General features: G+C 56.2%; 1 protein-coding gene across 1 annotated transcript; it reads right to left on the bottom strand.

Annotated features, from left to right (window-relative positions):
• Positions 1-6,069: 6,069 nt before the first annotated feature.
• Positions 6,070-16,089, bottom strand: DRAXIN (dorsal inhibitory axon guidance protein; the record flags this gene model as incomplete). Its single annotated transcript, XM_081308805.1, has 6 exons — positions 6,070-6,398; positions 9,610-9,699; positions 10,429-10,515; positions 10,898-11,009; positions 13,534-13,724; positions 15,672-16,089. The coding sequence occupies 6 exons, from the start codon at positions 16,087-16,089 to the stop codon at positions 6,286-6,288; spliced, it is 1,011 nt and encodes a 336-aa protein (XP_081164931.1). The 3' UTR covers positions 6,070-6,285.
• Between the last annotated feature and the right edge of the window lie 7,853 nt (positions 16,090-23,942).

Below are 23,942 nucleotides of genomic sequence, written 5' to 3' on the forward strand. Positions count from 1 at the left end.
AAAAAAACAAGGACTTGAAAATGAGATCTGGCCTCAAATCTGCAATATCAACTCTGCCTGAGTCTCTGGCCCGCCAGCTTGCTCTACAGACTACAGACTTGCTAGCCCCTACAATCATGGAGCCAGTTCCTTAAAATAAATCCACCATATAGTGTGTATATCACACGTTAACATATTTATATGTATGTGCATATCTACATAGTTATTTTAAGATACATAAATATAAATTTCCTATTGGCCTTTTCCTCTGAAGAACCATGACTGATCCACCCCAGTGTAGCCATCTGACCCCCGAAGGCGGCGGGCAGGCTGCCAGCACAGCGCTGACATCCGTGTGGCCTTGCGTTTGACAGGACTTGACCCTTTATATCTCAGCACTCTCTAACCTGTATTAGCAGAAATGGGTTCAAGTTCACAGCCCAGGACAGAAGGGGCTTTCAAAGCCCAGTGTGCCTTTCTGCAGCTGTTGACCCAGGTCAGCAGTATAGGTGAGGGGTCAGCAAATTACAACCGAAGGGCCAAGTCCGGCCTGCGGCCCCTCTGTGTAGATAAGGTTTCCTGAGCTGCGTTCCTGCGTTGGTAGTCCTGCATTTGTGTGTTACCTCTGCCCTGAGATGGGGGTCAGGGCAGGAAGGGTGTGATTTGGAAGACCCCCAGGAAGGAGGAATTCTGGTCTTGATCCTTCAGAAGCATCCTTGGCAGCAGCTTGTTAGGCCACCTGGGGCCTGAGCAGCCACCTGGGGACAGTGAGTTCTCAGGAAGGTCTGGGGTGGCAGTCCTCAGCCTGGAGTTACTCAATAGGCAGAGTCCTGAGCCCATCAGGTCCAGGTGGGGCTCAGAAGCCTGGGTCTGCTCCCCAGAGGACGCTCCTCCTGCCTAGCTGAGGCTCCATCTTTAGAGAACGCCGATTCGAGGAGACCTGCTTTCCCATCTAGGCTGGGTTCGGAGATCTCTGTAGGTCCCTAGGTGGATGGTCCCTGTCCAGGGTTAACCAGCCATAGGCGTGTCTGGGGAGGCAGGGACACGGTGCCACCAGGAGCCGTCACACAGCCTCCTCTGATGAGCTAGGCCTCTGACAGCCTGGTCTGCACAGTGTCCTCCCTGGTACTGAGCCAGGGCTCCCGCTGGCCAGTTCACACACTTCCCCCAGATGGCACCTGAGCCCACGCGGACCTGGCCTTGAGACTGTGCTCTTCTTCCTCACCCTGCTGACCCTGCACTGGCCACCCAGGCCCAGAACGGAGCCTCTGGAGGCCTTGCCGCTGTGGCCAGCCTTGTAAACTGTTTGGGGCCTCAGCAGCCCCAACCCTACGATGGAGGTCCAGATAAGGGGCTATGCCGAGGCCCAGGGGAAGGGTTCGCCTTGCTTGCTGCCTGGCTCAGAGCCCATGCTCAGTCAAATGTGTGGAGTGAGGGACGGGAAGTGGCAGGGGAAACACTGGGCTTCGGGTCCCTTCAAGGGCCCTGGTGATGCTCTGTCATCCCAGACAGACCATCTGCTGGAGGAACAGAAGGAGGCAAGGCAGCTCAGCCACCATCTCTTTATTTACAGCTCACAGTACACATGCAACATGAGTCCTAGGTCTGCAAGAGTGCAGCCCCCCCACTGCTCCCACACCTTCAAGAGGAGCCACCACCCCTCCCCGGGAAATTCCCTAAGTCAGAAAACCCTATGACTGAGGGTCCCAAGCCCAGGTGCCCCACCCATTTTCCTCTAAACACAGGACCAGTGCCAGCCCCGGAGGCAGGGCCTCAGAGCTGCAGAGGCTGAGCGGCATAGCAAGCCGGATCTCAGTTTGCTAGTACACGTTTGAATACCAATGCCCTGAGTCATCCCAATGTCCCCCACCATCCCACATCTCTGTTTTCCATCCTGCATTCCAGACCTGGGACTCTCAAACTTCATGGCGCACAAGAATGACCTGGAGAACTGACCCAGGTGGCTGGGTCACCCTCCCCTCCCGGACACACATACCAAGATTCGGGTTCAGTAGGTAGAAGGGGTGGGGCTTGAGGTTCTGTGCTTCCACCAGGCTCCTGGGCGATACTGCAGGCCTAGGCCACACGGTGAGGGGTGAGGACTAGACAGCCTCTCGCAGCCGGAAGTGGCCCCAGGAATCCTGCATCAGATCACCTGTTCCGCCTTAGAATCCAGAAAACGGACTCCGTGAAATAGAAACCCCTGGTTCTGTAACAGCCCACCCCTGCCTGCAGCCTCCTGGGCACAGGCACACACTGGCTACTGCATGACTGTGAGCATGACTTGATCTTGGAGGGATGGTGCCCAGCCCGGCCCTGGGAAGTCCTCCGTGGCTCACTTTCTGGGCTGCACCAGTTGTTTCTAAACGTGTTCCTTGCAGGTGACCTCAATGTCTAGTGTATCCAGCTGCAAAGTTGAACCTCATCGTGAGGCCACGGCCCCACTGACTCCCTGTCCGTGGGTTCTGGCTTCTTGGAAGGATCCACCTGCTGGCATCTCAGTGGTAGAAGGGGTTGTGGCTTTGGGATTTTACTTGTGACTCAGTCACTTTTCGAGGAGCAAATGAAACGGTCATTTTCCCAGGAGGATTGTCTCTCATGTCATCAGACCCTCAGCTCACTCCCGGCAGGCACAGAAACCACCCTTGGAGTCACCAGACCAAGCACAGAAAGGCAGCCCCTGGTCACGGAGGGGATCTTGGTCTCTGGGAACAGTGTCTGTCGAGGTTTCGGCTGGAGGATCCGCAGGTGGGCTCAGGTGGTGGTCCCAGAAGCTATCGGCTTCTTCCTGGCCCCTGCTCAGCTCTCCCCACGGCACAGTTTTACACTTGGGAAAAGTCACTTGCTCCTCCAGCTCTGTTGCAGCTCCTGGAATCTCGCCTGTTGTTCAGGGTTGTGTCTGGAACAGTCTTCCACACTTTGATCCTGGAACCCCACCCCTTTTTTCTAACAGAGCATCTCATGGCTCAGCATTCTATGAATGCACTTTGAAGTCTGCATGGTGGCAGGAATCACCTCTGAGTATGTGATGAGTCACTGAGACCAGAAGGACTACCAACAGTCTCCCAGAACTATGATTAGGAATGATGTTCCCCCACCCTCCCTTCTGCCCCCAGGATTCCCATACCATCAACCTTGAAGAGGGAGAGGAGAACAGGCATATTTGATTTCTTCTAGATATGCCTGCTCTCCTTGGTGCCTAACCCTTGACCTCAACTGATTTTTCCTAAAGTGGTAAACAGCCTTGGCACCCTAGGGCCATGGTCCAGGCCAGGGAAGGGTTTGAATGGCCAACAGTGTTGTCATGTGCAACCTGATTTGCCCTGAGCCAGACAGTTGGCCAGGGGTGACATGCCAGGTGGCCCTGTGGGTTTGTCCTGTGTCCGCACAATTCCAAATCCCCCATAAGAATTATGCATTTATTCTTCACAATAGCTGTATGAAGGGAAAGTTATTATCCCTGTTGTATTTTATTTCTATTTTTGTATTGCCGGGCATTGAACCCAGGGCCTCACACATGCTAGGCAAATGTTCTACCATGGAGCCACACCTGTAGCCCCAGGCCCCATTTTACAGATGAAAAAGCAAGGTACAGAAACCTTAAGTAACTTTCCAAAGGTCAGCAGGGTGGTAAGAGGTGGAATAGGCTATATTCATCACATGGACTGCAAGAGATGGGAGCCCAGAGAAGAGGTGCCCCAGAGCACCGGGGGAGCTTTAGAAAAATATGAAGCCCAGACCACGACTCCGACCAGGTAGGGTGGAGCAGTGACCCAGTATATGCACGTCCCTGGGTCCGATCCCTAGCACTGCAAAAAAACAAAACAAACAAAAATCCATATCAAAACAGCCTTGTCACCTGGACCTCAGGTCTTTGGAAGTTCCCCAGATTATTCCAATGTTTGCTAAGAAGTGACAGATTGGAGCAAGGACTGACCAAAGATGGACAAGTCTGACCCAAGGCCTGTTTTGGGGTAGTCTGCAAGGGAAATATATATATATATATATATATATATATATATATATATATATATATTTTACATTTTAAGTGCTTTTAGAAAATCTAAAAGAGGAATAATATTTTGTGACACAGAAAATTACAAGGCTCTCAAGTCTGTGTCTGTGAATAGTTCCCCTGCCACATGGCCAAGTGGCTTCATCTGCATGTTGTCCACAGCCGCTTTGAGCTATGGCCGTGTGTAGTTCGGCAGAGATTGTATGGTCTGCAAAGTCTGAAATATTTATTCGGCCTTTCACGGTTAACGTTTGCTGAGTTCTGGATTAGAGGAAACTGGCTACTGTACCAGCAAAAGAAAGGTAGACTCAAGGAAGAACTTTCCTGGAAGAGAGGTAGATGAAACACTTGAGGGGCTTTGGGATCCCCAACTCGGGAGTTAAACGGATTCCACCTTCCTACCCTCTCCCCCACCCAGTGAAAAATGGAGGTATCTAGGGCAAAGATGAGGGCCTGGGATTTCCAGCTGTGGACTGTGGAGGAGGCAGCGATGATTCTGCAGCCTTTCAGCTTTGTCCTGACCGTCTGTGTTTTCCACTGCTGATGTCTTGGGCCTTCCTAACCCTGGCTCCAGCCATAGCACTGCTGGATTCTCTGCCAGAAGCCGCCCCTTGGGATCTTGCCCCAGAGAGCCAGCACAATCCAGAATCAGCCTCGCTGTGTGAGGCGCCCAGCGTGGGGCTTGTCGGGTCTTGGACACAAAACTGTTGGCAGATTCACTTTCTAACCAGCAGCTTTGATCCCTGTCAGCTCCCTGCCCTCCCTTCTGCCCCCAGGATTCCCATGCCTATCAACCTTGAAAAGGGAGAGGAGAACAGGCATATTTGATTTCTTCTAGATCTGCCTGCTTTCCTTGGTGCCTAACCCTTCACCTCAACTGATTTTCCCAAAGCGGTAAACAGCCCTGGCACCCTAGGGCCATCCAGGCCAGGGAGGGGTTTGAATGGCCAACAGTGTGGTCATGTGCAACCTGATTTGCCCTGGGCCAGACAGTTGGCCAGGAGTGACATGCCAGGTGGGGGGATTTAAATGGTTGTCTCCATCTTAGAGGCAGATCTGCTGGTGGGTATCATGGGCCTCGCCTGTTGGGGTCCTTTGGGGAGCACCCCAATCTCAGAGGTACCTTCACTTTCCAATGGGGTCTGCTGCAGAAGTATGGGGTGGGGCCCAGGGATGGTCTCCAGGGTGACTTGGGGATCACTAAACAGTGTGCAGGGTGGGTGTACACAGATGACCAGTGCCCGTGTGTCTCCATGCTTGCTTCAGAACCGCTGGGGTAGAGGCTCTCAGGACACCTTAGAAGTGCGTGCCACATGCTGAGGAGTAAGACCATAGGGACATCAGAGCAACGTGATTGTCCCCATGCACACTTCATGTCTCAGAACATCAACACCAGATGTGGGACCAATTTGCCCAGAGCCGTCCTCACACACAGACCGATGCTTACTGTCCATGTCATCTTGCTTTTAAAGGTAATCCACCTGTGTCCCGGGAAGGTGGAGAACAGACAAGTTGTTCCAGCCACAGAGAAAGGAATTCCCAGGGAGCACATCTCTCTTGCAGAAAGCTGGGGAGAACCTGGACTAAGTTCTAGGTTGTGAAGGGGCAAGAACTTGGGCCTTGGAGCTTGATAGCCCAGGCCCAGTTCAGAGCCTTCCCTCCCAGCGCCATCTCCTGAACTGGAATGTGCATTTCAACTAGACCCCGCGGCTCTTACCTATGTTAAGGCTTGAGGATCATTGATCTGAGACCCTGGACAAGCCGAGTAACTTGAGCGAGCCTAGGAGTCCTCACCTGCAGGATGCTGACCGTGCAGGCTTCACAAGGTCATGGTGATAATTCCAAGAGATAACGCATACGGAGCCCTTAGCACCGTGCCTGGTACGGAAGAGGGTTCCAGATTCATCTCCTGCCTGGGGAGTCCTAGGTCTGTTTCACTCTCCAAAACCTCGGTATGAACTCGAGGCGCCTGCAGTGCTGCTGACGGACAGTAGAGGGCACTCTCGACGTGGCCATCGCGGAGAGCCGGATGCGCGCGGGCTGCGCGGCCGCGTGGGTGGGCTGGGCAGGTGCAGGTCGCGTGGGTGGGCTGGGCAGGTGCAGATGGCCCGCGGTTTGTCTCCTGGGAGGAGGCAGCTAGGGGGCCCAGCGGTCCCCTCTGGGGCTGAGTGTCCTGAGCCTGCAACTGCAGCCTTCGCCATCTGGTCGCACTGCTAGTTACAAATTGCCCGGCTTCTCCAAACCTCCGGACTCCGTCCCCTGGCCACTGGGGAGGCGCCTCCCTCAGGCCGCTAGACGTTGATGAAGGATCCCTGGTCGCCGTTGGCGGTCTCGGGCTCCACGCAGCGCCCCTTCCTCCGTGTGACCTTGCGGTTCCGGTGGAATTTGGCGTAGCAGCGCAGCCCTGGGCGGAGAGAGGCAAAGGTCAGACCCACCTGTCCCCTCCCCTGCCTAGCCCTGCACCCCTGATCTCTCCTTCCTTCTTCTTCGGCCCTGCAGCCCATCCGCCTGCATGAACTTCAAAGAGAGACTTGGGAGCAGGGCAGCAGCTCAGGAGGCTGAGGCAGGAGGATGGCGAGTTCAAGGCCAGCCTCAGCAAACGCGAGGCGCAAAGCAACTCGGTGAGACCCTGTCTCTAAATAAAAAAATACAGAATAGGGCTGGAGATGTGGCCCAGTGGTCAAATGCCCTGAGTTCAGTCCCTGGTACACCCCCCCACCCCCCTGGGGCTGGAGGTGTAGATGAGTGACAGAGCACTGCGGCCCCTGGGTTCCCTCCCCAGCACAGCAGAAAACAGAACAGAACAAAACAAAAGAGGGAGACCCAGCTTCAGCGGGGTGGGAGTGTGGGTGGGGGATTAACAGATGATGGAGCACAGGGGATGATGAAGGTGGTGAATATATTCGCAGGACACCGTAATGGTGGATACATGTCATGCGTTGGGCAAAGCCCACAGATTGTACCATACAATGGCCCTCAAGTAAACTGTGGGCTCTAATAATAACCTACGCATCCTGGTTTATCCACTGTAAGAAATGTACCACGCTGCACAAAATGCTGTTAGGGAAAATTGCATGCAGGGGAGAAAAGGGTTTAGGAGAACAGTTACACACCCTGCGATTTTTCTGTAAATCTACAACTGCTCTAAAAATAAAGGTGACAATTTAAAAATTGGGAGAAAAATTTTATTTAAAAATATATACTTAAAAAAATCTATACACACACACACAGTCTAGGGATTGAACCCAGGGCCTCTCACATGCTAAGTCTGCACTGTACTTGCCTATAAATTCTCCCGTGGCTTCCACTGTACCTAAAATGAAATCTAGGCTTCATATGTTGGCTTATAAGGTCCTCCAGGACCTGGGCCCTGCCCACCTGTGGGATACCTTCACTTCCCACCCTCCTGGCCCAGGTGTGGTTACCTACACCTGTAATCCCAGTGGCTTAGAAGGCTGAAGCAGAAGACTGCAAGTCCAAAGCCAGCCTCAATAATTTAGCAAGGCCCTAAGCAATTCAGTGAGACCATTTCTAAATAAAAAAAATAACAAGGGCTGGGGATGTGGCTCAGTGGTTAAGTGCCCCTGGGTTCAATCCTCAGTAAAAAACAACAACAACAAACCCACCGCGCACCCAGCACCCAAGGCCGGAGCCCTGGCTGGACCCTAAGGCATCACTGACCTTGGTCGCTGGTCTAGCCCAGCCCTGGTGAGGGGCCCTGAGTGCTCAGATTAATCTCAATCTCAGAGGTCAGACCAGCATACACCCCGAGCTAAAACCTGCCCATAACTTCCAAATTACAAACAAAACAAGATCCAAACAAGGTCAAGGTCCTGGGTGATCCTTCTGGAAGCTTCTCTCCCCTCCCTTTGCCACCTTCGCCAGGGTCACCATGTGACACACCAAGCTGTTCCTTTCCTTACGCTCTGACCCTTGCCTGGAACCGTCCTCCCGCTCCCCCACTTTTGGGCAGCTGGCTGCACTACCTGGCGCCGCTCCAGGACTGAGCACACGGGGCTCTGGGAACCTCTTCTCTGGGCCCTTTTCTCCACACCCTCTGACTTTCCAAAGACGTCTTATCTGTGGATTGGCTTTCTGTCTGCGAGCTAATCTGTGGGCACAGACTCTGCGGGTTCTTTCCCTGCCAGATCTGCAGGGTCCAGCATCCGACACCCAGGAGGTGCTCAAATCAACTTCTCACCTGTCCACATGAATGGTCAGAACCCAATAGCTTTATCGCTTCCCCAGCAGATAATTTTTTGAAGATAACGTGAGTAAAATTGGGCTCAGGTATCTCAGGTACATTGAGGGACTGAGTCCAAATTCTCCCACATAAGAGGGGGCAATGCAGATTGGATGTTAAATGGTATTGGGAAATTATTGTTCAATTGTGGTATTTTGGTTTTAAGAGGGTATTTTTTTAATATTTATTTATTTATTTTAGTTCTCGGCGGACACATCATCTTTGTTGGTATGTGGTGCTGAGAATCGAACCCAGGCCGCACGCATGCCAGGCGAGCGTGCTACCGCGTCAGCCATATCCCCAGCCCTTAAGAGGGTATTTATCTCCTGCCCCTGCCCTCTGGTACTGCGAATTGAACCACTGAGTTACATCCCCATCCATTTATTTATTTATTTATTTATTTACTTTTGAGACAGGGTCTCCCTAAGTTGCTTAGAGCCTCATTAAGTTGCTGAGGCTTGCCTCAAAATTGTAATCCTCCTGCCTCAGCCTCCCAAATGGCAGGAATTACAGGTGTGCACACAGCACTGGGCACGAGGGTTTTTATCCTTTTGGGATGTGTACTAAAATATTTCTGAAATATCTGTATGCTTTCATGAGTTGCTTCAAAATCATATTGGACCAGGGAAGTAGGTTGGGGAGAGACAGCACAGATCGCTGTAAGTTAGTAATTATTGAAGCCCAGAGAAGGGAAATGGGGGTTCATGCTAAGGTTCTGGCTACTTTAGTATATATTTGAAAAAATTTCAGAATAACAAATTGGAAGTACTGGTTTTTCCTTCTTTTTGCTTTCAGCTGTGCTGGAGATGCAAGCCAGGGCTTTGCACATGCTGGGCAAATGCTGTAGCTGGGCCGCACCCCCAGCCCTCCCCTACTCTTCGAAATGTGTAAGTTTGGAGAAGGGCTTTTTTTGTGAAGTGGGGAACGTGACAGCTGCTCCCTTCTGGGGCTGGTTGTGAGGATCTCCTGGGTGTGTGTGCACAGCAGGGCACGTCGGTCACACAGGAGAGTGGAGGGATGAGCCTGGAGGGATGAACCCGGCATCCTTCCCGGGACAGGTGCAGGGAAACCCACCCAACCTGGTTATCTATGGGGAGGCCTCCCCGTGAGAGGACTGTTGGGTCTTCTCCTCTTCCAGCCCCTGATGTGGACAGCAGCCGGCAGTTTCAGGAGGTGAGGAAGCAGACCTGGGAACAACTCCCCCCCCCAACCCAGACTCAGTGAGTTCGCAGACAGGTGGCTCCGCAAGGCTGCTCTCACTCACGTCTGCAGCTCACGTCTGCTCTCGCTCCTGCCTGCCGTGGCCAGGACATCTTGCCCGCTCACTGCAGACCAGCCTTGGGAAGGAGGCCCATGGGAGGATGGGACTCACCTTCCACACACATGCAGTCATCGAAGCATTTGTTGTTGAGGCCACGGTTGTGGGGGGTGCAGAGATGCTCCCGCAGGTCACAGCAGGTCCCTGCCACACAGCAAGAGCACGCGGTCAGCCGGGCCGAGCAGCCCCTCCCTGCTGCCCGGCTCACAGTCCCCCCTGGACGGGACATCCATCATCGCGGTGGCAGACCGTGCCCCGGCAGTGTGGGCCATCTGGTGTGCAGGGCTGCCCGGCCGGAACCGCCGATGGACGTCAAGGCTGACGTCCCTGGGGGCGGAGGGCAGAGACCCCAGCTGCCCCCATGGACGACTGATTGATTGTGGGAAGCGGGAAGGTGGTGTGGGGTCACCTCCCCAGGAAAGCGGGAGGAACAGCTGGGGGCTGCCGGTGTGGAGTCAGCTCTGAGCAGCGAGGGGCCTCGGGGACCAGTGACAACCAGACCGGGAGACTGAAGCCCCGGGTGGCTGGAGGATCGCCCCAGACAGGCCAAGACCTGGCCTGCAGCCGGCTGCCCAGGACTGCCCAGGGGACAGGCACAAGCTGGGGCCTGTCTTTGTGCCCAGGAGCAAACAGTAGCTTGGGGAGGAAGCGGGCTGTGAGGGCATTGGCCTGGAACCATGCCCAGCGGCTGGTTTGGTCGCTGTTTTGCAGAATACCCTGGGCACTGGTGGAACTGTCCAGAGGACATTGGTGGCTGCCGTTGACATTATTTATTGTCTGCAAAGGGACAGGGAGCCTCTGACCTTGCTCATGTGCCCGGGAACCCTGGACCACCTGGTTTCCTCCCAGCCCAGAGCCTGGACCCCGGAGTACCTGGCAGGCAGTCCTGGTGATGGCCACACGGCTGCCCTTGGGCTGGCGATGTTCCATTGCTGTCTCTGGACAGACCCCAGTGCTTCTCTGGGAACACAGAGGCAGGGTGGCAGAAGCCGAGGCCCCAAAAGAGCAGAAAGGGCAGGAGTCACCGTGCTGTGCCGCTGCCCCCGCGGGGTGGCTCGGACAAGAACCATCCTCTCTGTGCCTCGGTGTTTCTTCTCTAAACTGGGCCAACAGTAGTTCGGACCCCACAGGTCACCCTCTCCTCCCACTGACACCCGGGCAGCGTTTGGCACGTAGGGACACTTACCGGAATTCTCCATCTCGGTCAGCTCCGGCTTAGGCGGATCCACCCACCACCCACCACCCACCTTGCACATCAGCAGATCAGACAGGGCTCACTGACCCAGCAGGTGGCGGTGGAGGGGAGCCCAGGCCTGACGCAGGGTGCGGAAGGCGACCGTACCTTTTTTCTTGGTAGAGGGCCAGACTTCGGGTTTTAAGTCTTCATAATCCGTCCAGTCGAACAAGGCCATGTCCAGCGTGGGCATCACCTCCCCGTCAGACCTGGGCTGTGACTATAGAAGATGGATGGAGGGGACCCTAAAGCTCCCCACAGATAGGGCAGGAATGTGGGGTCCCGAGGCCAGAGGACAAAGGAGAGGCTACGCAGAGGCCACTTCTGCTGGGCAGCTGGGCAGCCCGACTCCCAGCTGAGGACACCAGGGCAGCTGTCCGAGGCTCCTGCTCAGCAGCTGGGTGAGCTGCCCACGGGGCCCTTTGAGCAGGGCGCTGACCCCGGCTGGGCTGAAGGAGCTCCTGCTTGCTCAGGGGTCTTTCTTTCTTTCTTTTGGGGGTACTAGGGATTGAACTCCGGGGCACTCGACCACTTAGTTTTGTATTTTATTTAGAGACGGGGTCTCACTGAGTTGCTTAGCCTCTCACTTTTGCTGAGGCTGGCTTTAAACTTGTGATCCTCCTGCCTCCCGAGCCGCTGGGATTACAGGCGTGTGCCCCTGTGCCCGGTGGGAAGAAGTCCAGCCGCTCCCTTCTCTGTCCTTTCCTCTCCTCAGCTCTCTGAGGCACTGTGGTGGCCAGGGACGAGGACTCTGTCCCACTCAAGGCTCCCATGACTGGCCTCAAAACTACTGAAGACCAGAGACTATGACTGACTCTGCACAGGGTCACTGCACACAGTAGGACTCAGGCAATAGCTATATTTCCAGAGCTGGGTTCTCAACTGGTGGCCTTCAAGGGACCTCCAATGACATAGCTCACCATGGACTCCCTAGCTTTCTTCAGAATATCAGAAGGGTACAGGACCCAACAAGAGGACAAGAAAAATCTAAGTCCCTCTTCATTCATAGCAGACCCATTCCAAGGCCACCCTGGTAATGCTGAAGCCTGCACACAGAGCTCTTCCTGTGCCTACATGCCAGTGGTGGACTGTGATTTGTAGACTGGGCACAGGTGGACATTAACGACATTTCATTATTAATGAAACAATCATAGAGATATGCTATAATGAAATTACGTGAATATGGCTTTTCTCTCTCAGAATCTCCTACTGCATGGCACACTCTTCCTTTCTGTGACAGGCAGAGGATACGTGAAAGAAGTGCCTTACAGCTTGTATTCATCGTCTCTGAATTGCCAGCAGCCCTGTTCTTGTGCTTTGGGGCCATTATTAAGTAAACTAAGAGTAACTCGAACACAGGCACTGCTGTACCACTACATCAATCTAATGCTAACTAGTAGACAGCTGTAGAGAGACTAACGGGTAAATAGCATATACAGCATGGACACGGTATATCTGATAAGGGAACAAATTCATGTCTCGGATGAGACTAAGTGGGATTTCACCTTGCTACTCCAGACAGCAAAACCTATGAATTGAGTTGGGCACAGTGGTGCACACCTGTAATCCCAGAGACTCAGAGGGTAAGGCAGGAGGATCACAAGTTCAAGGCCAGCCTTAGCAATTTAGCAAGATCCTTAGCAATTAGGGAGACCCTAACTAAAATAAATAAATAAATAAAGTCTAGGGATGTAGTTCAGTGGTAAAGCACCCCTGGGGTCAATCCCCAGACCCCCCCCCCAAAAAAAAACCCTATGAATTATTTATTTCTGGAATTTTCTATTAATGTTCTTGGACTATGATGGATTGAAATTGTAGAAAGTAGACTACAACAAGGGGGGAAACAACTGTACTGACAAAATATCTATTTTTATTTACTATTTCTTATACAATATATAAAATAAATTATGTATATTATGGCTCCTTTCAAATAGTTTTATTTAAAAAAAAAACTCAAAGCCACCATAGAGGACAAGAGTGGCTGGGTTCATTCCTACATGCCCTCCTGGTACTGCCACTGGGTGGCACTTTTACTATGTTTTCTGGTTTGGTTTCCTGTCTTTCTCAAGAATCAGAAAGAGCCGGGCGCGGTGGCGCACACCTGTCATCCCAGCAGCTCAGGAGGCTGAGGCTGGAGGATTGCGAGTTCAAAGGCAGCCTCAGCAACAGTGAGGCACTAAGCAACTCAGTGAGACCCCGTCTCTAAATAAAATACAAAATAGGGCTGGGGATGGGGCTCTGTGGTCGAGTGCCCCTGAGTTTAATCCCTGGTTTGAAACCAAACCAAACCAAACAAAAACCCAACCAAACAAACAACAATAACTACAAAAAACACAAAGAGTCGGGAAGAGGTGGGTGGAACTGCTGCCTTGCTAGTTGGTCCCGGTCAGAGGACATGGTGTTCACAGCTATTGTGACTGTTCTCTGTCCTCTTCTGGACTCTAAAGCTCTTTCCCAAGGGCCTGGCCACTCTGTGCACAGAGGCCAGTGTGCTAGGCTGCACTGCTTCTTTGGCAGTCCCCAGAGTGGCCCCAAGCCCACCTTCCCCTGGCAGGGATGCCCTTCCCCAGGAGGGAGGGGCGGCTGGGCGGGGGCTGGACTGCACTGGCATCTGGAGACCAGGTGTCCACCTGGGCCTGGGCCCCCCAGCACCCTCCTGCCAGGCCTCGGTCCCCTTCGTGTACTGAGAGGGGTTCCCCGTGACAAGGTCTGAAGTTCCAGCTCTGGGGTCTTGGGCACCTTACCTGGGGCCTCAGCGAGGTGACAGGCAGGATGAGGGACTCTTCGGTGGCAGGTGCTGCCTCCAGGGTGGTTAGGAAGAGCATGGTGGGCGCCAGGCTGGTGGAGGACTCCTCGGAGGCAGCAGCCAGGAAGGGGTCTTCAGGGAGCTCTGCCCTCCTCCTCAGGGAGCTGGGGCCTGGGACCAAGGCGCGGCCTGGGACCCGGGGCAGAGGCAGAGGGCTTTACCTGCCGCCGCCTGGGTCAGCAGAGGATCCGACCTACCTCTTCTGCTGCCAACCAGGGGCGGCAGGGACCCAGGGACAGCCCTGGTTCAGCCACCATCAGGCAGCATGCCCCCTGGGGAGCTCAGTGGGGGGCACAGGCGAGGGCGGGGCGGGACTGGTGGGATTCACCATGGAGGCCTTTGGGAAGGCTGGGAGGTGAGCACGCAGCCTGCCACACACCTTGGTGCTTCCTATGTGCTGACATTAGTAACCACCCTATTTATTGAGCACCTACTCTCCTGGATCCCAGAGGAGTCACTTCACAAGTATTAGTTCATGGCAGCAGCTCTGGGAAGTGGGCGCCCTATTTATAGAGGTGGAAACTTAAGAGATGTTAGGTAACTTGCCTTAGGACTCACAGCTCATTAGTAGCCTTGAACCCAGGCTCATCTGAGTGCAAAGCCAATGTATTTAACACTGGTATCACCTGCCAAGCCCCACGGATGTGGAGTGGTTTGAGGGGGAGGGCGAGAGTGCAGGGCCCCAGGGGGCTTATGAATGGTGGGACTTGGACTTGGAGGCTGGAGGACCGGGCTTTGTCCTTGCCTCTTTTGCTGTGAGTTCAGCTGGGTCCATTGGGGTCCCCCCACCCTGAAGAAATGAATCTCGGGAGGAGACAGGGTCTTGGGAACCATTCACTTTTGCAGCCTCACGCAGGTGACCGCTGGGGAAGGGGGCGGAAAGTCAGGCTGGGGCCCTTGTTTGGTTCTGGGTTCTGGGGGGCTCAGGAGGCCTGGCAGGGCAGAGAGCCCCGCCGGCTGCAGCAGAGCCCTGGCTCCCCACCTTCCTCCCTAAGACCTCCCACCCCTTCCCATCTGTGGCACTCAGAGGCAGTGTCCCCTAGAGACAGTCTGTCACATAGAGACCTGGAAGCTGAGCTTGCCTGTGGGGGCCCAGGGCTGGGGAGAGGGGGGCCTCCTGGTCTGTCAGCCAGGTTGTCCAGAGATGGATGCACCCAACGGGGAGGCTGGGCCCAGGGCCCGGGGCTGAAGCTCCCGTGTGTAGGGAATGTGGGGAAGTCAAGGAAGGTGAGGGGGAGGAGGCCCTGCCACACTCAGGGCAGACGCAGGAGGGACAAGGATGGGCCATTCCCCTGCCTCAGCGTCCTGAGTAGCTGGGGTCCCAGGGGTGCACCTCTGTGCCGCTAAACCTTCTGCCTTCATCTTTTCACAGTGCCAGGAAGCTACTTGTGTCCAGGTTGGAGGACACAGGTTAAGGGACCTGAAGGTTGACTAGCAGTGACTGCTGGTGGCTCCCAACACCTGCGTTTTAGGCACTCTTAGAGCAGAGCTCTGGATCTATCTGGATCTACCCCGGGGTGAAGGGGCCGCCCTCCTCACTGTGCAGAGAGGAAACTGAGGCACAGACCAGGAACCTGGCCAGGGCCACAGACTAGTGAGGGTGGAGCCAGGACCTGATCCCGGACAGACCTGGGGTCAGAGCCTGTGCTCTATTCCAGAGTGGATTAAAGGTGTGATTGGAGGGTGCCGAACTATTCCATCTCTACTCAGGACTTAGAGTAATAGATTTAGGTCAGATAAAAGGTAGAACTTCCTGACTTAAGAAGATGCTCTATGGAGGAGACTGAGCTTCTATTGCTACCCATCCCCCTCGGCCTCCCGTGTCCCCCCCCCCCGCCCCGTTCTCTCCCTTCCTCCTCTTCTTTCTGGACCCTCTGACTTTAGTGGGCCTCTCTCCTCTCTTCTGGGTACCACTGCCTGCCTGCTTTGGGGCTTCTGGCTCATCTCCCAGGAGCCTCCTGCAGTGTCGCCCCTCTGGCTTCCCTCTCCTGGCCTGGCCTGGGCCTTCGGATCTGAGCCCTGGCCCTGCCCCTCCCCGGGTCCCCGGGCCCCTTCCCCCGCACAGGTCTCGGCTACCTCGGTGCAGCTCCGGCCTGTCCCTGCGTCTCTTGTGCTTCCTGCTGCGTTTCTTCACCCTCTCCCACCCCAGAGACCTGGGCTCCTTGTCCGAGGAGGGCACGGCCAGCCCCAAGACCAGGTCCTTGTCCAGCAGCAGCCCCCCAGCCCCTGGCAGCCTAGAGGCCTGCCTGGAGGTGGTGCCCCCCGCCCCCTCCTGGGCCCGGCCAGGCGTGCCGGGGCCCCGCTCCTTCTTGCCCGGGCCCCGGCGGCGGTGGTGGCTGGCCTGCGGTGTCCACGGGGCAGGGAGGTCCAGGAGGTTCTCGGGCAGGCTCCGGGCAGGTGTTCTGGGTGCGAGGGACTCTGCCAGGCTGGGCTGCAGGAGCACGGGGAGGACGAGGAACAGCAGGGGGGCGCTGCGGAGGGCGGGCCCTGCCATGGCTCCTCCCTGCAAGAAAAGCAGCTTGCTCTCTGGGTGGTTCCTCCTGGGGCCCATCCCAGGTCCCCGCAACCTGCACCCGGCTTTCCAGGTTGGCCAAGCCTGGAGATGCTTTGAGTTGTCAAAGCTGGGGATGCTCATGGCGCCCGGGGTGGGCCAGGGACGCTATAAACTGCCTCCAGCACATGAGGTGGCATTAGAGGGTCCCAGAAAGACAGAGGTGCCAAGGTCACAGATTGGATCACTGAAGCCGTGTCCAGGTTCCAGACTGGACCAGATGCCTTTCTTGGCCCTTTGCCGAATCCCCTGGAGCAGCGCCAGCCCCTCGGGGCTCAGAAGCACACCTCTGGTCCCTGAGACTTGACCGGAGCCTACCTACGTCCAAAGGGACCCATGGAGAGCGCAGGGGCCCGCGGGGTTGCCCTGGGGCTCTGTGTGGACCAGTGTGGCCCCGTCCTCCCAGCTGCTCTCTGAAATGGCTCCTGTTATTCCCCCCATTTTTCCGAAGCAGCAATTAAGGCACAGAGAGGGTAGGGGACCCTTCGTAAGTGGCCTTTCTCCTGTGCTCCTGAGCCTCTGTGGCTGTCCCGGGTCAGCTCAGCTCTGCCCTGGCCCCTGTACTTTGCCTTCCACCTTGAGCTCTGAGGTCCCTGGGGGTTCTGACCCTGGGGGATTTGGGATGGCTTCGTAGACTTGGCTCTGACCCCTGCAGTGCGGAGTGACTGACCCCACCTGTGCGCCCCCTCCCCCCAGAAGCAGAGCCGCCTGGGGTCTCAGGACCCTCCCTCCATGCTGAGGAGGAGCTGACCCCCCTGGTGGGTCCCAGGACATCCTGGCTAAGGCGAGGAGGCCTGCAGCAGGGGGGCCGTGGGGTGTCTGTGGGCTCCGGAGACGCCCCACCTCCCCCCATCTGGCCGGGCTCTGCAGATCAGCAGCTGCCTCCATGAGGCTCCCACAGGTGCTGACGCTGCGGCTTCCTTGTGATTTGAAGCCACATAATGGCCCAGGGCTGAGGGAAGGCCGGTGGCCTGTCATGATCCTGTCCCCAGAATCCCTCCTCCAGCGGGCTCAGCGCCTGTGGCCCCCAACCCCACCCAGGCCAGCTCCTGCCCACCTGAGGGAGGGCAGCGCCTGGGACTGCCCCCGCCCCCAAGCCCTGACCAGGCTGCCCACTCCCGGGCTGGCACCTCCTCCCAGACTCACGCTGTGTGCTCTCTGCCATCCCTGCCCAACGTGTCCTGGTCCCTAGGGAGACTAGGAACCCGGCCTCCACTGCCTGAGGGTCTGCTGTTCCAGAGCCATGAGCCAAACACGGAGTGGTCCCATCAATTTCCGTCTTGTCCCCTACCCTGGCTGGGAGGGGGGCTTCCACCGGGGGCCAGGCTATGTCAAGGTCTCTCATCACGTGTCACTCTGTGCCTGAGGTCAGACGCCAGAGAGCTCACCCGCTGTCCTGGCCACCGTGCCCTTGCCCCACCTCCCACCCTTCCCTAATGAGAGCCCCGAGGCCAGCCTCCTGAAGCCCCAGGCAGGACCAGGCTGCTCTAAGGCCTGTCAGTCAAGCGCTGCTGGGCTCAGGGGACTCTCAGCCCTGCCTCAGGGCCCCGGCGGATCCAGGGCTAGGTCCAGACGGCCACTGAGCCTGACAGAGCCAGGCCTGGAGCTCTGCTCTCCCTGCGGTGGGAGACTTGGAGTCTGTGTTGGGTCCATGCAGGTCCAAGAGCCTGGCTGCCCTTCAGTCCTGCGGGGACACTGAGAGCCTGGGCGAAGCCTGCAGGACACCCCGCCCACAGGGAGCCTGAGGGGTATTTTCCAATGAATGGACTCACCGCCCTCCCCTTCCAGAGGGGTCCAGGAAGGAGGCAAGAGGAGGCTTGGTGGAGGGGGGATGGGGAGGGCAGTCCCGGGGCGCTTAGAGCAGTTTGCTGTCCCTGTGGACACACATGAGGCCAGGAGACCGATCTCTGGGCATGGTGACCAGCCTGGGCGTTGGTCTTGGGGGTCAGCTCCTCCCCAGGAGATGAAGCCATCCCTGCCCCAGCATCAGCACCCCAAACTTGCCATCCTTCCTGTTCCCCCCAATTCCCTTGCCCAGCCCCTGTCTGGCTGTGGGCTCCCTCATGGTACCAGGAGTCTCCACCTCAGTGCCATCTTTGTTCCCAACTGTCCTTTGTACCCCACGAGTCACACCGAGTCTGGGCACAAGCGGGATTTCAGGGCGGGGGCCTGGCCTCTCCCAGACCTCCTCAGCACATGCTGCTGCTGGCCCCCCCACTGCCGTCCCACTCAACGACTCTGTCACTCAAGACCTGGTAGAACGTGGCCCTAAACTCGTCCGCAGCCCTGCTTTCCACTTCCTCCCCTTCACAGCCGACAAGGACTGCTTCCTGGGCCCCAAACGCACCGCCCCGCTCCCGTCTCTCGCACCCTCTGCCAGGACAACCTGTCGCCTCCACCCCCAGCTGTCTCTGCCCAGCCCTGCCCCTCCTTTGGGACCCATTCCAGATGTCCCTTCCTCCAGGAAGCCTGTCCAGGCCCCTCCTCAGCGTGCTCCACGGTGCTCCCGTGGCTCTGCCCAGCTCCCGAGGACCCCCGTGCCTTCTGGGCTGGGATTATGGCGCCTCTCGAAGCCCCCGACTAGACTGGCAGCTCCCCTGGTGCACGGGGACCCTCCAGGTCCAGGCGCCCGTGAGCTGGGACCGGGATGGAAGTGGATTCCCCAGGATGTGTGCAGGCCCGGGGCCGAGGGTGTGGGAAGCCTGGCGGCCCCTCTCCTCAGCTCACGGGACTCGTACGAAGATCTTGGCGCAGCCCAGCCGCCGCGATGCCAGCCTGGCAGAGAGCCACCCAGGAGCCGTGCCAAGGATCCCCGGTGACGGTGGCGCCAATCCATTTCTGTCACTCTGGAAGCCAGCTGGAGGCTCTGCCACAAGCACCAAGCACCAGACGAGGAGGGGAGGCAGGTGCTCCCCCATCCCCACCCCCACCCCCCATGGTTCTGCTGCTACTGGCTCACAAAGCGCCCCGTGGGCCTGGGTCTGATCTCCCCCTGACTGGGGACAGTCAACAGCCAGGGTGCGCCCTGAGGATGTCAGGACTGTCCCCAACCCAGAGGTGGCTCTAATAGTGAATCATTAAAAAACAAAATGGAACAAGTCACCCGGTTACTTGGGGAGGCCCCGGCTCTACGGGCTTCACTGGCCTCCCAACTGCCCTGTCTCAGGTCATTTCCCACATTTATTTTTGTACCAGGAATTGAACCCAGGGACACTCGACCCCTGAGCCCCATCCCAGCCCTTTAATATTCTGTTTAGAGACAGAGTCTGACTGACGGGCTTAGTGCCTTGATTTGCTGAGGCTGGCTTTGAACTCGCGATCCTCCTGCCTCAGCCTCCCGAGCCGCTGGGATGACGGGCGTGTGCCCCTGCACCAGGCTAGTTTTCCACGGTTTTACAATGGGGAAAACTGAGGCTCCAGGAGGGCACGTCACAAATCCAAGATGACACCACCGAGGCCTGGGCGGGCACACAGGGAACCTGGTCCTCGCACCCATGGCTGTGCCCAGAGCTCTACCAGGGCCACGTGCCTCTCCCTCTCGGTGCCTGTCATCCTGTCACTGCTGTGACAGCATCTTTGTGGCTGAATGCTGGCAAGACCCTGGCAGCTGGGAAAAGGAAACTAGCAGGAGGGAGAGGGGTTTCTCTCCCAGCCCAGCCTGCCCCCTCCCTGCTGCGGGGTGGGGAGGGGTCTCATCCTAGAGGCTCCAGGGAGACTGTCATATGCAAATGAAGGTGATTAATCAAGCTTTGAGCCCAGTTTGATTCCTGAGCCCCTCCCTCCCCTCAGTCTTTCCTTTGGGGGCCACCAGACCAGGGAGACTCCTGCGCCACCTGCCTGGAAGACAACTGTGGAGCTTGCCGCCTGGCGCCCAGAGAGCGTGGCCAGCATTCCCGCCCTGCTCCTCTGCCCACTGGTTGCCTGGTGGGCTGCGGTGGAGACACGGGCAGAAGAGTTCCAGTGGGAATGCTGGGTCAGGGACATCAGAGATGCTCCGCTGGATCCCAGGGATGGCGCCTGTCCACGCTCCCAGCAGGACAGGCCCTGACTAGAACTTGCACCCACCCACCTCCTCCCTGAGCCCAATCTCCTCCTCGCGTTGGAGCCTCCTTATTTGGCACAGATGTTTCGGGGGTTCTGAAGCATGAGTCTAATTCATTTTAAAATATATATATTTTAGGGGAGGTGTAACTCAGTGCTTGCCTGGTGTGTGTCAGGTCCTGGATTCAATCCCAGAACCACACACGCAAAAAGAAAATTAAAAATACACGTATTTTAATACTATTTTGAAGCTTAGCAAAAATAAGCACTCTGATAACAAACACTCTCAAATGTCTACTCTTCCTGTAAGGGTAAAATTTCTAAGCTGTTTCTAAACTGCAAAGCCTGAGTTAAAGTGTAAAAGACCAGGCACTGTAAAGTTTCTAAGCTGTAAGGCCTGAGTTAAAAAGTGAAGGACCAGGTATTGTTAAAATCCTCTGTTAGGACAATACCCGAACTGCCCAGTAAATATTTCCACTGACTCCCTGGTTGTCTAATAACCTGGGACTCTGTGTAGTTTGTCACGTAGTTATTTAGGCCCTAAAACCAATCAGTTTGAATGTGTACCCCGCTTAGGAGTGACCAATCACCCCTGCCCAATCTGTTCCCGCCAATGAATGTACTAATCATGTCTCAGAGTTGTTGTTCAATTTTCCCGCGCCTCATGATGATTTGTTCTGATGTATGCAAAGCCCCCCCCCCCTTGCCCTCCTCAAAAAGTGTACTTAAGCACTGCTTGACCTCTGCTCGGGGCTCTGGGCTGCTCTCGCTTTTTGAGCGAGCCTGCCTGGGGTCTCAGCGCGCTGAATTGGATCCTCAATAAACCCCTCCTGCTTATTGCATGAAGCCAGTCTCTTGTGGTCTCTTCCTCTGACGCTTCGCAGGACCCTTACATACCCATTTTTTTTTTTTTAAATAGGGTCTTGCTATGTTGCTCAGCCTGGCCTTGAACTTGCAATCCCCTGCCTTAACCTCCCGGGATTACAGGAGTGCACACCACGCCCAGCTTCTTTACCCAACTTTTACATAGGCCCAGCCCTATCATAACCCGGACTTCTTCTATTCCCTGAGGAGAATCCAGGGATGGAAGGTGACTTGTTGAAGAGGAAAACCTGCTGCAGTTTGGTGGCCCACGCCTGTCATCCCAGAGGCTCGGGAGGCTGAGGCAGGAGGATCTCGAGTTCAAAGCCAGCCTCAGCCAAAGTGAGGCCCTAAGCACCTCAGTGAGACCCTGTCCCTAAATAAAATACAAAATAGGGCTGGGATGGGGCACAATGGTTAAGCGCCCTTGGGTTCAATCCCCAGTACCAAAAAAGAAAACAAGAAAAAGGAGAAAACCGTTGTGGTGTCTGTCAAACTGCTTCAGGGCCTGCTCCAGGATTTCTGGACGTGAACCACCAAAGCGAGTTGGAGGTTCAGCTTTGCAATGGGTGGGACCCACATGGATGGCATTGTTTTAGATTCCTGAGGAAAACTCCCCTTCCCCCCCTTTCTGGATCTATTTTAAATAAGCAAATATTATAAATGGGGACATAAATTAGAGAAGATTTTAATTCGGGGAGAGGAATTCCTGGTGTGGGTGCTACACTGCTCATAAAAGACTGCTTTTATTGGTTTCCTGGATAGTATGGGGATCGTGGATTAGATTTAACTTGGGAAAGATTAATATTGCTTAATATGTGTTTTTGGTGGGGAGCAGGGGAGGGGGGTTAGACGATCCCAATGGCCCTGTCTGTAAGGGAGCCTGGGAATTTATCATCTGTCCTGACAAGTCTCCTCCATCTGTCCGTCCAACTGCCAGAGGAGCTCTCGGGCCTCATGGGGAGGGGTGACAGATCATTTGCCCCAGGACCTGAATGAGCCTCCAGGGGCTAAGGACATGTACTGAGCCAGCGTGTGTTCAGAGGACACATCTATGAATGTTAAAAGACAGAGCACAACACGGGAATCAGGAGACACTCCCAGGCCAGCCTCGGGGAGTGCGCCTAGCTCTCGCCCCCCCCCCCACTGTGGCTGACCCTGGGCACAGCAGAGACCCTTAGCGGCTTGGCTGCTGAGCTAGGCACGCTGAGACCAGCACGGGGCCTCTTTTTAGTGGGTGCTGCTATCTTTCGGGGGCTCTTTGGAAAGGAATACAAGTTGGGGAGCAGAGGGCTGAAATGGGTGGGTACCAAATCTGGCTGCAGCTCCAGGGCGGAAGCGCCCCTCCCCATGGGACAGTTCAACCCTCTCTGCTCCCGGGGAAACTTGAAGGCAGCCATCCTCTGCCACCTGTGAGCAGGGAGGGACCTCGACCTCTCAGAGGCCAAGAAAAGTCTCCCAGCCAGGGGAGGACATGCAGAGCTCACCTTCACACAGGGCCTCCCCCTGGGGCCCTCTGGGAGGCCAGGGCCCGGGTGAGGAGCTCTCAGGGCTCATGGGAAATGGGTCTCTAGGCCTGCAGACCCCAGCGGGCATTCCTCGACTTCTCCCACAGGGACCCTGGGACTAAAGGCTGAATTTTGTCCTCAGATCAGCAGCCATAGACCAGGGGGGTCCCGGCCCCTCACCGCTGTCCCCGCTGTGTCTCAAGTTGGTGAATGCACTGCTCTGTGCCTTGCCTTTGACTTCTGTTAGAGTATTCTCTGCTTCATGACACCCCCAGTCTGGGATCCCTGGGGGTAGCATTAGTGTCCCCAACCAGGACTCATTGGTGCTTAAGGACAAATCTTGTCACATGCGGGGAAACTCCCACTTTATTTCCATACTTCTATGGAGACGCTAAGAGTGTTTTGCCTGGAGCTGCCCTGCCTGCTCCCCTCCCATACCCTCCCCACCTGTCCTCCCCGCCCTCCCTCTCCTCCCCCACCCTCTCCTGCCTGCCTTGCACCTCCTCATCAGGGGGTTGGAGGTGGCCACTTCCTGGAATAGCTGGTGACAGGATGAAGATGGCCACCCCCCAACTCCCTGCCTGCTCCCAGGGCAGTGTGGCCACCTTGAGGTCACTCTGCAAACATGGGGTGCCCTCTAGGGACTCCTAGGGCTCTGGACTTAGGCTTCATGTGTTCATTAGAGGCAGCTGACTCCCCCAGGACCGGCCATGAGTGGTTTTGATTCTTTAATAAGAGTATTTACATTCTGCCTGAGGTGGATGAGGGGGTGACCACTCAAAGAGCTGCCTTTCTAAAAGGAAGGGCCTCCCAGCTCCCCAGGGGCTCAGAGCAGCCAGAGCCCCACCTACTGCTCCTCAGGCCTTCCTCAGGAAGCCGTGGAGCCCCTGGGTGCAGACCCCGATGCCACGCCAGGGAATCTGCTCCAGTCTGAAGCGGCAGCCCTGGTCCCTGGTCCTAAAAATGGCCAGTGTGGTGGGGAACACAGAGCCCAGGCCCCCTGTGACAGGGGAGGTCCCTGGAGGAGGCTGGGAGTGACAGAGGCACAGCTCCCACGGGCCTCAGGGTTCTCCCGGGGTGAGCAGGAAGAGAGCCCCTTCCCTCAGAAAGCTTGCAGGCTGGGGGGCCACCCTGTGCTGCCCTCAGGGGCTCCCCAGTCTGATGGGAGAGGTTCTGACCTTGGGAAATTTCCAGAACACAGAGTTTCTAATCCTCCAGCAAAGACACAGTCCCCGCCTCCAGGGTTTCCCTGACAGTCCCAGCGAAGGGCTGGGGCCAGCGAAAGGTGGAGGCCTGGGGACAGGATGGAGATGGCCATGCCCGAGCCCGGCCTGCTCTTCCCCACCACAGATTAGAACACACAGCTCTCACAGAACCCACCAAGCC

This window comes from Spermophilus citellus (assembly GCF_964194105.1).
Source record: "Spermophilus citellus genome assembly, chromosome: 9".
Taxonomy (NCBI): Eukaryota; Metazoa; Chordata; class Mammalia; order Rodentia; family Sciuridae; genus Spermophilus; species Spermophilus citellus.